The following is a 17,646-nucleotide window of genomic DNA, read 5'->3' as shown; positions in this document are numbered from 1 at the left end:
GTAAATATAAAAAATATATTTGTTTTTAACTATCATTAAAAGTTTATCATAATTATATGATTTTCTCTAATATCATTTTTGAACCAATCATATTTTTCATTAGATCATACAAAAATCACGAATAGTATTTTTATTCATATTTCGCATAGATACAATTCAAATTTAGAACTTATCACTAAATCATCGGGGCTGTCAAAAATGCCCTATTATCTCTTAACATCTGGAATGGCGTGACAGTATACAGTAGTTGTTGTCAAACGGTGATTGATGTTTGTAAAAAGGTTCGTAAACAATGAAAATAATTTTTTAATAAAATCATCGGATGTTTTTGAATTGAAATTTAAAATTGAAGGTCGTGGCACTGCTATTTTGGTATCGTACTTTTAAATCAGCAAAATATTTTTTTTTGGTACCCGTATGGGCGTCTGTAGGTATAGGTTTTCACAAGCATTATTTTTAAAAACTTATTATTCTGATGTGCACAATTCAAAATATATATTTACAAAAATTGACTTGCTTGACATAAAATATAATGAGTAATGAAATACGTTACTTTATGTACTCTAATCTTTGAAAAAAAATTCTTGACGTATATTTTTTAGTTGAAATTAATCTTCATTTGCTACTTGCTGGTAGTTCTAGTAGCTGTCAAAAAAGAACTGCAATAAAGATATAAACTTCATTTTCTGCGTTTTGACCACAGCTAACTTTACTTTAGCTATAAAAGTCAAATCTTTTAATTCAACCTAACGTAAAAAAGTATTTGTCAATGTGAATTCATTTTTAAATGTAAATTCAAAATTGCATTTTTTTTTAGGATTTAGTGAAATTTTGAAGTGTAATTCTAGTTTTGTTTTTTAAATATCGATCGATTTTGCCAAAAAAAAAATTAGATAATGAAAATGAATTTTAAAAGTATTGTTGTACTTTATTTTTTCTTCGTTTTCAATATTTTTCACGAATAAGCTCCAATGATTGGTAAATAACAGCTATTGAAAAAAAAAAACTCTAATGATAAAGTAAAAGTAAAACGTCAAATCAGTCGATACTGCGCCAAAATAAAAATTAGGTAAATCGCTTAACATCATTTTACTTTTAAAAATCGTACAATAAATCTATCTATTATTTACCGTCAGGTAAAGTCCGATGTCAAACAAGTTTTACATGTACAAATTTGATCAGACTCAAATTAAATCAAGGTTTTTATTGTACACGCAAACTGTAACTAACAACTTTGAAAGGACCTTAATGCAATACATGCATAAAATATTATATGCATTATTGCATCAAACATTACCAGTGTTTGCACGACGGAATTTTTGTATTGAGAATTTGACAACAGTTGGAGTTACATGAATTAGAAAAACGAAAGCTGTTTTAATATTGAGTTTTTCCTTCAAACGATAAATTTTTAATTAAAATATTAGAAGTTATCAAAGAAACTGGTTTTGAAACTAAAAGATGATTTTCTATAACTATACTTATATTATTATGTATTTCATATTTTTAAAATTTGATTAAAAAGCAAAATATTATTGATTGTTGTCTCAAACTAAGCAAATATTTAAAATTGTATTAGAGCGGACGATATCACATTATAAAATCTACAGATTTCTGCAGTTAAACTAGTACTACAATTTGTTTCATTTCGGCATTTTGGCATATCCGAAATTAAATTGTCGAATTGGAAAAATATTTCAACGCGTCACCGGATTAATTTAAATTTAATTTAATAAATGAAGGAAATTTATTAAGACTTTTTAATTTTAAAAATAAGGCCTAAAAATTTATTTTATTCTGGTTTGTAGTTGTTCCATTCTGAAAGTGTAAAAATAACTTGTATATAAAAAGTGTCTAGCAAGATATTTGCAGGCATGTGTATTTTTTTTTATGTATGTATATAGTGTAATTTTAATAATTATTATATTAGTCAAAAAGATAAATAGTTTTTCCTAAAATAAAAGTAATTGTAATAAAATAATATCTCAAGAAAAATTCTTAAGGGTAATTAAATTTTAATGGAATGTAAAACGCGGCTTTAAAAACAACAAAAATATAAAAAAGATAGAAAAGACTTTTTTTGTGATATGAATTGTACTAGTCTTTTTGAAAATGAAGTAGATGAAAATTTGTTATTGTTTCTATCTGTCTTTTTCTGTCAATTCTGCACATAATTAGAAAAGGAAAGACATATGTGTTTGACAATAAAGAGATGAGATGAGAAATGTTGAAGCCGAAACGAAAAATCCGGGAACCATTTTTTAAATGTGTACTCTGAAATAAAATAAAAATTTACTAAATAATAATAGATTTTAATGGTTATTAATTGTGGAAATTTATAAAGAATTGATTGATTAAAAGTTTTATTATATATTTTTCATCATTATTTTATTGTGAAGTATAATAAGAGTGTTAAAAAATACGAATGAAAATTTCTGAAGTGAAAATCGCCATTATTGCCACTGTGCATAATGGCTCGGGTGTTGGCGTTATTTTTTTAGACGTGAAAGATTTTCTTTTTTAATTTTGGATTTTTTTTTCTCATTATTTAAGTGTAATTTGTAAATGTATGTAGTAATATAAAAAAAAATTAATATTTTTAAATATAAAATAGAAATTCATATTAAAATAACGAAATAAAAATAGTATGAAAGATTGAAACATTGGTGTAATCACTATCTAATAAAAACGACTGCAAATTGCCCAAGTAGACATTGGGTTTCCTATGAAAAAAAGAAAAAAAAAGTAATTAAAAGTTTAAAAGATTCTAATAAAGAAAAAAGCATTTATTAAACATAAAAAAATTGTGTATATGAGAGTATTATAAGAGTTGTATTGTTTTTTCTATCTACCTTTTGGAAATTAATTTAAAAATTAAATAGACTAATTAAAAAAATGAAACTTTTATATATGAAAAACAACAACAAAAACACTAGCAACACGAACATGAAAGGCAACAACAAAAACACTTAATATGATATTACTCTTGGATGTAGTAGGATTTGTCTTCGCCATAATCGCCATGTATCGTTTTGCAGTTGTTCTGCGCCGCATCGATTGATTTTTTTATTCAAAAAAAAAATCTCGAGCTCTACATAGCTATATAACAAATTATAAGATATTTCTTTTTTTTAATTATAACTACATATATTTAACACATCTATATAAAAAAGGATATAAAAAATAGTGCAAATAAAAAAATTGAAAAATATCTACACCCAAATTTGGTAAAAAAAAATTAGATATAATTGATATATAATTGAAAAAAACATTAGTTCTCAAAAACTTGTATAGATATAGACATACATACAGTGTATATGAATATAACAGTTCCAAACTGACATTAAAGTTGTAATTTTCTGTGTCTAAAAAAGAAACTATTTTTCATATAAAATAAACAACAAAAAATAACTTTTTTTTTGGATGGTTAAAAAATAATGGCACAGCAGCAAACAGAAAATGTAAGTGAAGTGAATAACATAAATTCGGAAGATTCAAATAAAAATAATGTTAATAATAGTAACACAATACAAAACGGAACAGATATCACGAAACAACCTGGACACGGATCCGGACAACAACAATGTAATCAACCACAATTGCATCAACAGACACATTCACAAATGCAAAATACTCGCCAAATGCATCCACAACAACAAACAGCACAGCAACAAACTTCACAACAAAATTCATCAAATATGAGTGAAAAATTTTCTGCGTCTAAATCACCAAATCAACAAAATAATCCGGGAGGTGTACCTGTAAGTGGTGGACCGCCCGGCAGTAGTAATATAATTTCAAATAACGGTAGTGAATCTCAACATAGTATATATGGGGGTGGAGAAATTCCAGGTGGAATTCCACCCCCTTCACATTACGGTATGCCGCAACCCCCAGGGGGTGGAAGTCATCACAATCCTGTTGGTGAACAAAAAGATATAGACCCATATGGCCACGCTAGTTATAGTAGATATCATCAAGGAGGTGATCCAAACAATCCAGAACAATATAGATATGCTCATACTCCGATATTACCTGGAAAACCAAGTAGTATTATGTCACCGAATAGGCCTCCACAAAGATACGTGCCTGGTCAACAAATACAAGGTCCTACACCAACTCTAAACTCGTTATTACAATCACATCCACCACCGGGCCAACAACGTTATCCTAATAATTATGAAGGACAACCACAACCTGGAGGACCGTCTGGGCAGCCACAACAATATGGACCACAAGGTTGGAGTCATCAACCTAGGCCGTACAGCCCCCAAATGGGACAATCATATAGAACTCCATCACCGGTAATATAACATTTTTTTTTACCTGTTTGTTGAAATGCATAAAAATTTCATTATTGTGCTAATATTATTTCAATTAAAATTAACATTTTAGGGAAATGCTGGACGTGGTCAATCGGGATATCCTGTTCCGCCATCTCAAGCTAGTGGTTCATATCCACCATCACCTCAACAAAGTCTTTCTCATCCGCCTTCACAGGGGCCAGTTTCTTCTCAATATGCTGCACCTTATCCACCACGATATTCCACACCACCTGGTGCAGCAGGACCTAATCATAGATCCCAATATTCAGCACAGGTAAAAATAGAAAACCTAAATTAAACTGAATTAATACCTTTAATTGTTACTAATATTTGCCTGTTTCTGGTATCACATTTTAGTATTCCGACAGTAGTCGTTCGTGGACTGGTCCTAGTAATTCATCACCAGCTGTCAGCCCAGGGCCCACAGGTCATCCTAATGCACCACCATCCCCACATCAAGTGCAACATAGTTCTATACCACCACCGAGTAGTCCAGGACATGTTCCGTGTGCATCTCCTCAGCCTCCACAAGCTTCTTCATCTCCTCATCAGGTAAAAACTAATAATATTTTCATTTTGAGAAGTACATCATAACATATTGAAATATATGTTGTAACTCATACCGCAAGAAAAGACAATAGCAAAAATGGGGAAGCATTAATATGCATACTGTAATTGTGTCGATAAAAATTATTTTTAATTGATTGTATAAGTGATAAATAAATATATTCATATACGTCCATATATATATATATATGTTATTAAGAATAGTACTAAATTTATATATAATATACATGTTGTTATGTTTTCATAAATTGATATATTTTTATGCTTTTAGGAAATGGTTGGTCAAAATAGTAATGACAGCTCAAGCGGTGGCGGAAATAGTAATAATGCACAATCTGCAATGAGACCAACTCCATCACCTACTGGGTCATCCGGCTCACGGTCAATGTCTCCAGCAGTTGGTAAGAAAAAAATCTTTAAAACAATAATATTTTTTCCTTAACTAAAGTTCTTTGAAGATTAAGCATGATTGACTTTGCTTTTATAATTATATTTTCACTTTCTCTTTTGTTTTTATTATTTTTGGCAAAAAAGTATTCGCTTTAATAAATTTATTTCTCAGTTTTCACATTAAAATTTTTGCAATTTACGTAAAATTCTTTGATAAAGTCTACGATGAGACTGCTATAAATCAATATTTCGGCATAAATTTAAAGAAGTTTTGTAATAAAAGTAAATTCTATGAGCAAGGCAAAATTTAAAGATTAAAATATTTGATATTATATAAAACTAAGTACTGTCAAGATTTTAAAAAAATATTTTGTTAATGTCTTACACAAGTACTTTGAATATATAAAAGTGTTTTTTGATTGCAAAGTGCAGCAAGGGAATTAAAGAAATAATCTTTTAAATTTATAAACTATTTATTTTTTCATATGAATTCTAAAATTTAAACTTGATGACTGAGATTTGCTTAAGATTTAAAATATTTAAATTCAAATTACAAAAACTGTTAAAATTATGTAAATTTAAAAAAAAACGATACAAAAAATCCAAATTGCTGTCACAAAATTTTTACTAATTTTATTTTGCATGTTTTTAAATAAAAATTTAAAAGTAAATTTGTTTTAATTGCATGTAGATCACTAATGTTTAGAATTTTTGTTTATAAAATACTTATTTAAAGATAAAAAAATGTTAATTATGAGATATCAAAATTGTAATCTTTTTTGCAACACATTAATATATGATATACATATATATATATATATATATATATATGCTGTGCAGTATTTTCAAGAATATACAAATTAATTTATAATATGAAAATATTTCCTGACCATTATAAGAATTGAGTTCTTTAAAATTAATTTAGGTCTTAATTAAAATTGATTTTAATGAAAAATAACTAATTAATGTGTTGTAAAACTTAAAAGTATTATTTCACTGTAAATAATAATTTAATAAAATCTTGAGAAAGTATTAATAAAAATATTTTCGTTTAACACAAAGCAAAATTGGCAATATATGAATATACTTGCAATATAATTGCTATAACTTAGTAAAAATTATACAAAAAACATTAAATTAACAGGACAACAAAACATTCCAGTTTCATCAAGGGGACCTATCGCTAATCAATTAAATCCCTCACCTATTAGCTTAATGTCTTCTCATTTAAGTGGAAATGTACTAGGAGGTGGTGGAGGAGTTGGTATTGGAAATAGTCCCACAACGTTACAGCAACATCAACAGCAATTACAACAACATCAAATATCAAATGTACATTCACAAAACCAACAACAATCACAACAGCAAACCGTACCTCAAATATCTGAATCTATGACTGGCCCTATAATAAGCCGGGCCCCACTTATTTCTACACAAACATCATTAACGCAGTCACAGCAACAACAAATAGTATCATCACACTCTCAGGCGCCAACATCAATTTTAACACCAAGTGGGACAATGTCAACCCAGCAGCAGCAAAGTGTTTATCAATCACCGCCTCCACCTCCACAAAATGTATCTCATATGCATGGTGGTTTCAAAATGAGTTCTAACAGCAGTAATTCCTCTGGTCAAGGGAATGTTGGAAGTGGTGTTAACGTAGTTGGTGGGCCACCAAATCCTCAAAACATTTCACCTTATTCACCATCACAACCATATTCACAAGGTGATAAATCCTTGAAAAGAATTAAAATCTTTGTTTTTATGTCATAATAAATGTAGTTCACTTACTTATTTTTTCGTGGATAAGATAATTTTACGATTTTAGTATTTCTACTCCTATTTTACGATGAAAATAACTTTTCCTTTTTTAGTTTCCTCCATATCTCCTTCTCGCCCAATCTATTGATTTGATCTATTTGAATTATTCGCAATAATTTTTTGTTTATTAAACGTTTTATGAAGAAAATTTATAAACACAACATTTAAACATAGCATAATTTTTTTAAAACAAATGCTTGTATAAAAGAAAATAAAAACAAAAAGAGAAGAATAATATTCATGCTTTAATCTTTTGTTGTAAAATTTTTAAAAAGTAGTTTTCATTTAGTTGATTTTTTTTTCAATTTTTTCTGTTTGTAGGAAGCTATGCACCCCGTCCGCCATATCCAACCGGAGGTTATTCTTCAGGTCCAAGTACTGGAAATCAACATGCACCTGGGAGTAATTTGCCACAAGGAAATAACCAATATGGGCGCCCAATGCCAAATCATGTTAGCGGTCCACATCCACCATTTCCATATAATCAAGGTGGTTGGGGTGCTCCCTCATCACCTCAGACATCAAGTGGTATGATGCCAAATCATAATCAAAATAAGGGCTCTCCTATACCATCACAAAGTTCAATGGGGTCACCACGTCCGCCACTGAACTATTTAAAACAACATTTGCAACATAAAGGGGGTTATGCAGGTGCACCAAGTCCGACTCCGCCACCACAAAGCTTCGGCAATGGTTCTGGAGGTATGCATCCGCCAATGGGTCCTCCACATCACATGGGACCACCACATGGACCACCTGCAAGCGCAATGGGCCCGCCACCATCTGCCCCGCAAAACACTCCACCTCCACCAGGACCACCACAAGGTCCGCCACCACCTCCGCCAACGACAAATCAACAATCGAATATGGTAGACAATTCTTTGGCTGCTGAACACAATAATGTATCGCAGGATAATAGTGGTAGTTCTTCTTCAACGTTAAGCTCACAGCATCCTGTAACTTCTGTCGTTACGACTGGACCCGATGGTGCTCCGCTAGACGAAGCTAGCCAACAAAGCACTATATCTAATACGTCTGCTGGTATATTTACATTTTAATATATTAAATAGGGTTTTTTTATTTATTTTGCAATTCGTATATTATCTCTTTTTTTTAGCTTCAACAGAAGATCCACAATGCGCAACACCTAAGTCATCAAGAAAAAATGATCCTTATAGTCACGGTCATTTGCCCCCTCCAAATGCGTCGCCACATACAGGTGCCGGTGCAGGGGAAGATTTTGAAATGCATTCACCAGGAAATTGGTCACGTACTGCAGCTAGTCCTGTAAGCATATATTCTAAAATTTTCTCCAATTTATGAACTAAATAATAATTTATTTTTTTTATTTTTGCAAAGGTATTTAACCATGTTCCACCACAAGATAGTTTTAGATCGACAACTTCAACCAAGGTAAAAAAAAAATTCCACAAACCAAAACATTTGTAATATCGTGTAATTTCTTCTAGAAGTCCGATAGTCTATGTAAACTTTATGAAATGGATGAAAATCCTGAAAGACGTCCATGGCTTGACAAATTATTAAGTTTTATGGAAGAAAGACGAACACCTATAACAGCTTGCCCCACAATATCGAAACAGCCGCTTGATTTATATAGGTTATATATATATGTTAAAGAACGTGGAGGCTTCGTCGAGGTATGCAAGGTGCCGTAGTAACTTCTTACTAACTTTTTTAATAACTTTTATAAGCATTTTTTCCTTCCTTTTATATTAATATGAATCAACAAAAAAATATGTATTTATATGTATGCATCTGTATTTATATATATATGTTTTTACATACCCTTACACGAGTTGTACAAATGTATTTTATATATATATATATATACATACATGTAAATCCTATTGAGTCAAAATGCATGAGCTCCTTATATTTGGCAAGTCTATTCTGGTAACGGGTTTTGTAATTCATATGATGATATGTGTATATGTATTTATATATACACATATGAACGCATTTAGATATTTATATTTAGTAGTAATATAAGGGTAAGGTATTTTTGTGGAAATTATATGCATTTACGTCTTTTCTTGTTTTGAAATTAGATCGGAACTGTGATGATAAATTAAAAAAATTTTTATAAAAAATACATGTAATTGTAATATGTTGGCGCAATAAAATTCATTTAGTAAAGTAAATTTAATGTGAGAATTGTAAACTAATTAAACTCAAAAAGTACGTCCATCGTATATATACTTGTATTTACTGTTCATATTTTTATGTTCAAATTATTAATTCGCTCTTAGGTGTGCATATTGAAGTTTCTGTTTAAACTCAAAATTTGAACGGGCAAAAAAATAGTTTATCATTTTTAAAAAGTACATTTAAATTCTCTATAGGCTCTTATTTAATTTACAAAAAATGAAATGCGATTAAATTTGCTTTACTTTCATTTGAATGTTACAAAAATGTATGCACTTAATTCTTTTTTTTAAAACAAATTGTCTTACAAATTCTAAGTAGATTCTTTTAGATTTGACTATATAAACATTCTTGCTTAATAAAAAACTTAATTTATTGCGATATGTTTACTTCTTGGAATAATGCTATTCCAAAAATTATGTGCTATTTCAAAGAATTAAATGCTTTTTAAAGAATAAAATGCTATTTATAACAATTATAAAATACTTCTTAGAGTAACATTATTACAATTACATTATTAATTTTATATATTGTTATTAGTATTTGGTTTAATCGTATTTTAACATAAATTTTTGTTATTTACAATTAAAGGTTACAAAAAGTAAAACCTGGAAAGATATAGCAGGTTTACTAGGAATAGGAGCTAGTAGCAGTGCAGCGTACACATTACGTAAACATTATACAAAAAATTTATTAGCCTACGAATGTCATTATGATAGAGGTGGGATTGATCCATTACCTATCATTCAGCAAGTTGAAGCTGGTTCAAAGAAGAAAGCGACAAAACCTACTTCTGTTCCATCACCAGGTATCTTAAGTTATTTTTGTTGATAATTAAATTATTTTAGTAAAAAGGCAACTTTAGAAAATCTTCATTGGAATGTTTCATATAGCTTAGCCATATTATTATGGCTGTAAACATTATTTTTCTTAAAGATTTTTTAATTTAATTTTAAAACAAAAAATTCTATTAAAAAAATTATATTAATTTTAGCCGGTTCATCTAATTCTCAAGATTCTTTTCCACCAAATGTTTCTGGAAACGTATCGATGGATGGATATTCAAATTACTCTAGTAATTATCCACCAAGCGCACAACCGGACTTTAATGCCACAGCACAGCGACCACCGTCACAAAACAACGCACAGACATCACATCCTGGTAATAAACTAATTTTTGCACTAAATAAAACACAAAATTAAGAAATAAACTCAATATATGTAATAAATTTTTGTAAGCGATTAGTTATTAATTTGGATTTGTTTCAGGTGCTCCATATCAACCTCAGCCAAATTTCAATCAATATGGTACCCCAGAGCAATATGCCGGTGGACCACCTAATCAGTATCCTCAAACTCAAAACCAATTTCCGCCACCCAATCGAAATATGTTCGCGCCATATGGCCCCGAAACTGATGCGTGAGTTTAAATAAAAAACATGTTTCTTGTAAAATAACGAATTTGATTAATCAATTTCTACTATAAAATAATATTATATGACTTTAATAGTGTGATAGCTTTCATTAAAATTTAAAATACACTTTTTCAGAAGCGGTACAACGCCAAATGCTTTCACACCCTATGGACCTAGACCTTATAATCAACCTCCTGTAAGTAACACACAGACATCAACTACATCAGCAACCAATACAGTTAATCCTCCAGCAGCTACAACTTATTCCACTCAGCCTCCATCTCAAGACTACTATAGACAGCAAGCTGAACAAGTAAATATATTGAAAACCATAGTTTGCCTAATTTAAAATTAAAAAAATTTTTCTATGAAATCTTAAACTTTAGAATCAGCCAAGGAGACATCCTGATTTTGTAAAAGATGCTCAACCTTATCCGGGATATGTACAAAGGCCTCCAATGTATGGTAAGTTTGTGAAGCTTTATAATATTTTCGTTTTAATATGTTATTTTTAACAAATTAATACTTTTTAAAATTATCACCTAAATTTCTATCAACTTTTTAGGAGGTTGGCAAGGAAGTCCGCAACAATATAGGAATCAATATCCTTCACAGCAGGCACCACCACAACAACAATGGAATAGCCCTCGACCACCTGCAGGTCCACCACTGCAATCTGCAGCTCAGCAACAACAGCAGCAGCAACAAGCACAAGCACAACAACAGCAGCCGCCTCAGCAGCAACCACCACAAACTGCAAGCGGCACTCCAAGTCAATGGGATCACCAGCCACAACCACAGGCGCAGCAACCTCCAATTCGCTATCATCCTCCACAAGGACCGTCACAGCAACCGTCACCATATCAAACAAATCAGCAACCGCCACAACAACAACAACAACAACAGCAGCAGCAGCAATCGCCGCAGCAGCAACAGCAACCACAACAACAACAACAACAGCAACAGCCGCAACAACAGCCGCAACCAGCACCTGCAGGTCCGCCTGGCGGTCCTCCAATGCCACAATGGAACCAACAAGGTCCTAATTCACAACAACAGCAATTGCAAATTCCACAGCCACAGCCGCCGCAGCCGCAACCATCGCCGCTACCTATGTCTAACGCTACATCATCACCGTTGAGACCATCACACCGTGTTGTGAGTGGCGTTCCGCCACCCAGTGGGAAACCATCATTTAGCATGCCACCTCCTCAACAGCAAATGGTGGCACCAGGTAAACCAATGCCATCAGCTGTGCATCAATCTCAACAAGTTATGAGTGGTCCACCAGTGCCACCTCACGCACAACCTCAAAATTTTCCTTCTGCTGCAGCTAATCAAATTCAAAAGCGGGAAATTGTTTTTCCTCCAGATAGTGTTGAATCAACTACACCAGTTTTATATAAAAGAAAACGTTTAGCTAAAAGCGATGTTTGTCCAGTTGATCCATGGCGAATATTTATGTCATTAAGATCTGGGCTTTTAGCTGAGAGTACATGGGCTTTAGATATATTAAATGTTTTATTATTTGATGATCATGCTGTTCAATATTTTGGTTTATCGCATTTACCAGGATTACTAAATTTATTATTAGAACATTTACAGAAAGCATTAATAGAAATGTTTAGGAATGAAAATGATTCATATGAATGTAATAAATTAATTGAAGGGGGTTGTTCTGCAAATAATAATATTGAAAATTATGTAGACATTGGCCAAATTAGCAGTATTCCAAATTCTGACGATCGTGTCGTTATATTAAACACAACACAAAATTATACTTTAATGTCCCGAAAAGGTAAATTTATTTGAAATATTTTAATTTATAATGAAAATTTGAAATGTATCGGCTTCTTCTGAATTGCTTAATTATTTTAGGTATACCTGTTCGAATACAAAATGCTGATAACGACATATTTGTATCAGATTCACCGAAGAGTTGGGATTTTGATTCCAACAAAAATTTTCAAACGGAAACACCAGATTGTAGTGATGCTTGGACATACGGCTATACAGAACGTTTTCCTCATAGAGGAATTATTGACATATTCAAAAGCGATATTGTTGACATTCCATTTGCTCGATACTTAAAATCTGACAATAACATTAAAGAGAACTTAAAACGACCGTCTATAGATAAATGTAGTGATTTTGGTGATTATAATAAAAAAATAAGAAGTAGTAGCAATAATAATAATAACATCAGCAATGATATTAGTAAATCTGTTAGTATTAAAGAAGAAACGATAGATGCTGTTGAACAAAAATATGAGAGAAAAGAAACAACGAAGCAAGAGGATAATAAAAACACATCTAAAACGTATGAACAAAAAAATGGTAGTACTAGTAGTGAGAAGAAATCATTTGATCCAAAAACAACAGTTAAGGATCCGGCAACGATTTTAAAGCGACGACGATTAAGTGATTATGAAGATGAATGTTATACAAGAGACGAGTCTAGTTTATATTTAGTTAAAGATAGTCAAGATGCTTTAGCTCGACGTTGTATTTGTTTATCAAACATATTTCGAAATCTAACATTTGTTCCTGGTAATGAAGTTATATTAGCACGTTCACCATCGTTTTTAGCATTACTTGGCAATTTGTTACTATTAAATCATGAACATGTTCTTCGGACGCATAAGAATCGAAATTATGATCGCGAAGAAGATACAGATTTTGGTGATTCATGTAGTTCCTTGCAAGGTGAAAAAGAGTGGTGGTGGGAGTATTTGATACAAATTCGAGAAAATATGTTAGTTGCAATTGCAAATATAGCGGGGCATTTAGAGCTTTCTAAATATGAAGAAATAATTACAAGGCCAATTTTGGATGGTTTGTTGCATTGGGCCGTGTGTCCATCGGCTCATGGACAGGATCCGTTCCCATCATGTGGTCCAAATTCAAATTTATCTCCTCAACGATTAGCACTAGAAGCGTTGTGCAAACTATGTGTTACAGATGCAAACGTCGATTTGGTAATTGCAACACCACCATTCTCACGTTTGGAAAAATTATGTTCTGTGTTAACAAGACACTTATGTCGTAATGAAGATCAAGTATTACGAGAGTTTTCAGTAAACTTATTACATTATTTAGCAGCTGCTGATAGTGCAATGTCACGCACAGTTGCGCTACAAAGCCCATGTATTTCGTATTTAGTAGCGTTTATTGAACAGGCAGAACAAACCGCACTGGGCGTAGCTAACCAAAATGGTATTAATTATTTAAGAGAAAATCCCGATTCAATGGGTACTAGTTTAGATATGTTGCGTCGTGCAGCTGGCACACTATTACATTTAGCAAAACATCCAGATAATAGGCCATTGTTTATGCAACAAGAGCAACGATTATTAGGTCTTGTGATGAGCCACATTTTAGATCAACAAGTCGCATTAATTATATCAAAAGTTTTATTCCAAGTTTCACGTGGATGTGGTGGTGGAAGTGGCAGTGGAACAGCGTCATCTAGTGAAAAACTATTACAAAAACAGAAACATATAAATAGTGCAGCCGAAAGGTGCGCTCTTAATTTACAAACTATTAATAATTATCGGAATGAGAAATTGATGAATATTAATAACTATAATATGAGTAATTTTAATAATAACAATAGTAATATTAGCAATAGTAATAATAATAATAACAATAATAATAATAATATTAATAATAATAATAATAATAATAGTAATAATAATAATAATAATAATAATAATAATAATAATAATAATAATAATAATAATAATAATAATAGTAATAATAATAATAATAACAATAATGAAAATAGTAATATTAATAACAATGATAATAACAATAATAGCAATGATCCATCATTATTATCACTGAATAATTCAAGTAAGAAAGTAGTAAATGAACAAAAAAATTCAGATCTTGCGCCAAATGAAGACGAAGTAGAAAATGAAAATGGCAATAGCTCTGATGCAAACGTGAATTCGGCAGTTACGTCTGAAAATGAAGTGTTATCTAATATGGATATCAAAGACTCGGTGTCAAATCATAAAACTTCAACATCGAGTTTTAAAGATCAGGCAGATTTTAAGGATGAAATACCCGATGTCAAAGATTGTGGCGAAGTAAAAACTGAAATCAAAAATAGTATGAAAACTGAAATAGCTGAAATAACCACAGAATCATCATTAGAAACAGGTACATCCACAGCAGGTGATGAGTCAAGCTCAGATTCAAGCAGTGCAACTGTTGGGTGCATTCCACCTTCAGACATTAATGCAGTTTCTTCAATTGCTTCAGCAGAAATTTCAACACTTAAAGATGCGACACAAAATAGTAAAGAATTAAATTTAGCAGACTCATCCTCAACAATGTCGACATCAACGTCACCATCAATAACAACAACAATTAATAATACAAATAATATTGAAAAATTTAATAATAGTAGTAATAATAACAATAGCAGTAGTAATAGCAGTAGTTCTAGTAGTTCTAATAACAATTCTAGTGGCAATAGTAATAGTAACGAAAATGCCAATCGAAATCTTGCAACCTCCATTACAAATACTACGGCGGCAGTTGCGTAGTAGATAAATAAAAAAAAAAAATTAAATAAAAATTCAATACAAAAAAGTGGTAATTTATTGAAATAATACAACATTGATTTTATAACAAAGTAGGAAAAAAAAACATTTAAAATGTATATTTAAAATCTAGTATAATAAAATGGTTTTTATTCAATAATTCTTTTAAAAATTACTCAAAAAGACCGATAAAATATTACAAAAAACTTAAATATAATATAAAATTGGTTCTTTTTTTATTATATAAGTTTTATTTTTTCCAAATTAGTTTTTTTTCAATTTTTGAAAATTTCTAATCTAATCTTCAGAAAATTTATGCATATGTATGTATATATTTTTTTAATAAACGTATTAAAGGATTTTTTCTGAGTAATGATTTTGTTATGACTTCAATACGTTCAAATACGATTTCATATTCTAAAAATTAATTTTTTCGTTATTAATTTGAGTATAATTACAAGAATTCATAAGTTTTAATAATTTTAATGTTCACAATTATAAAATTGTTTTAAAAAAAAATGTATTATAAAATTGTTTAGCAAAAATTTTTTCTCATATTCCCATATGAGAAATGCATTAAATTTTACTTCAGTTATTCAGTAACTAATTCTTTGTAGATTCCTTTCATTAAATATTACTGTCTTCTTATCTATATGAATCGAAAAACAATTGCAAAGATTAAACATTTGTTTCCTGAAATTGGAATAATCCCTATGTTAACCAGAATACATATATATATTAGTAATTTCATTTAAATTATTATATTTGCATAATATATTACTATATTTGTATCATATACACATTTATATTAGTAGTTTCATATTTATAATAAACATATTAAAAAAGTGCCACTATAAAATCGTACGCATTTTTTATATTTAAATAATGATTAATTTATTTATATTTAAATGATAGGATACTATTATTTAATTATAAAAGTACTTTTGTAATTAAATAATAGGAAAACCTGTTTTGAATAATTATCGGAGGTTCATTTTTCACTATTTTTCAACACATCAAATACTTTAGTGAATGTAATAAAATAATGTTTATTCGTTTTATCAATTTTATTCTACAAAATGTTAAATTTTTTGAAGAATGATTTTTGTAAAAATCCCAAAACATGATATGAAAAAAGATGTGCTCCGCTGTTTTAAATATGAGAATAATAAAACTGTATTAATTGCTTGAAAAATTCTGTTTTAAGAATAAAAAAGAAATGCTTAGTATAGCAAAAACAAATTTGTTCAAAATTAAGAGGAAAAATATGTTTACAATCATAACTTTGTAATAAAAACCATGAATTTTAATATATGTATATAAATCAATTTTAAAAATGACTATGTGGTTGATATTAAAAAACTTACTAAAATTAAATTTTTGCAAATGTTTATAAAATGCTATTTTAGGATATTCAAAATATTTTGAGAAATTTTCCCGCCTTTTTATTTAAATTTACGACCAATTTTTTTTTTTACATCGAAGCCAATGTCTTTTTATATCATAAAAATGTTTGTTATTTTGTTTTTATTCACGACTTTGGTGTTATTAGCCCATTGTTTGTAAAGTAAAACTAAGAGGTGAAGCAGAATTAAAAAAAAAATTAAGAAAGTGAATTCACTAACTTTTACACTTTTGATTAAATTAAATTTTGATTTTATGTTGCAAAAGTTATTTTGATTTTTATTTTTTTTTTTTTTTTTTCATTTAATTTTATATCTTTAAAAAATATGTGAATCTCATTAAACATGTTAATAATTTTATAATAAATCATTGTTGCTGTATAATTTAATAATTCGTGTTTATGTACAATAAGAGTTTGTACGTAGTGATTTCTTTTCTTATAAATTTGTTTAAAAATAAATATTGATTTTATTTTTATCATTATGCGTTTCAAATTAAGAATAATACCATATATTATATCATTATTACAACACTTTTAAAAAAAATTATTTTTATATAATTGTATGATTTGTAAAAAAAAAAATACTTTTAAAATTCAACACTTGAGAAAAATTTTCTATTTTCTTTGATAATAAGGATATTTAAATTTTTTCAAATCAATTCCATAATATTTAGTTTCAATATTTATTAGCTATTTTTAACATTTTATAAACAGTTGATTAAGGTTTATAATCAAGTTAAATAAATTTACTCTTTGTTTTAATAACCAATTAATACAGTTTATTGAGAACCTTTGCGGTTCATACAAAATGTTTTTAAAATTTTCAAAAATCAAAATAACTTTAATTTTAAATTAAGTAAAGAAATTGATTAAAATTGAAAGTTATTAGAAGAAATAAATTTTAACAAAAATCAATTAAATATATATGTATATAAATTTAAAAAAAAAGGTATATAAAAAATTAAAAGTTAAAATCAATAAAAAATTTTAAAAGCATATTT

At 29.4% G+C, this 17,646-nt stretch overlaps 1 protein-coding gene across 1 annotated transcript in view; it reads left to right on the top strand.

Annotated features, from left to right (window-relative positions):
- Window positions 1-1,741: 1,741 nt before the first annotated feature.
- LOC129612961 (uncharacterized) overlaps window positions 1,742-17,646 on the top strand; it is a 52,237-nt gene continuing 36,332 nt past the window's right edge. The window contains exons 1-16 of the mRNA XM_055526824.1: window positions 1,742-4,304; window positions 4,396-4,599; window positions 4,683-4,877; window positions 5,164-5,293; window positions 6,427-7,011; window positions 7,428-8,147; window positions 8,224-8,393; window positions 8,466-8,519; window positions 8,576-8,773; window positions 9,864-10,080; window positions 10,267-10,434; window positions 10,542-10,692; window positions 10,823-11,000; window positions 11,074-11,152; window positions 11,253-12,485; window positions 12,566-15,234. Of these exons, the coding sequence (XP_055382799.1) occupies window positions 3,438-4,304; window positions 4,396-4,599; window positions 4,683-4,877; window positions 5,164-5,293; window positions 6,427-7,011; window positions 7,428-8,147; window positions 8,224-8,393; window positions 8,466-8,519; window positions 8,576-8,773; window positions 9,864-10,080; window positions 10,267-10,434; window positions 10,542-10,692; window positions 10,823-11,000; window positions 11,074-11,152; window positions 11,253-12,485; window positions 12,566-15,234 (7,818 nt within the window). The 5' untranslated portion in view covers window positions 1,742-3,437. The remainder of the gene's footprint in view (window positions 4,305-4,395; window positions 4,600-4,682; window positions 4,878-5,163; window positions 5,294-6,426; window positions 7,012-7,427; window positions 8,148-8,223; window positions 8,394-8,465; window positions 8,520-8,575; window positions 8,774-9,863; window positions 10,081-10,266; window positions 10,435-10,541; window positions 10,693-10,822; window positions 11,001-11,073; window positions 11,153-11,252; window positions 12,486-12,565; window positions 15,235-17,646) is intronic.

Source organism: Condylostylus longicornis, unplaced genomic scaffold (assembly GCF_029603195.1).
Source record: "Condylostylus longicornis isolate FDR11 unplaced genomic scaffold, ASM2960319v2 ptg000080l, whole genome shotgun sequence".
NCBI classification, from domain to species: domain Eukaryota; kingdom Metazoa; phylum Arthropoda; class Insecta; order Diptera; family Dolichopodidae; genus Condylostylus; species Condylostylus longicornis.
Note: the sequence above shows the minus strand (reverse complement) of the source record. Positions and strands in the feature narration are given on the sequence as shown.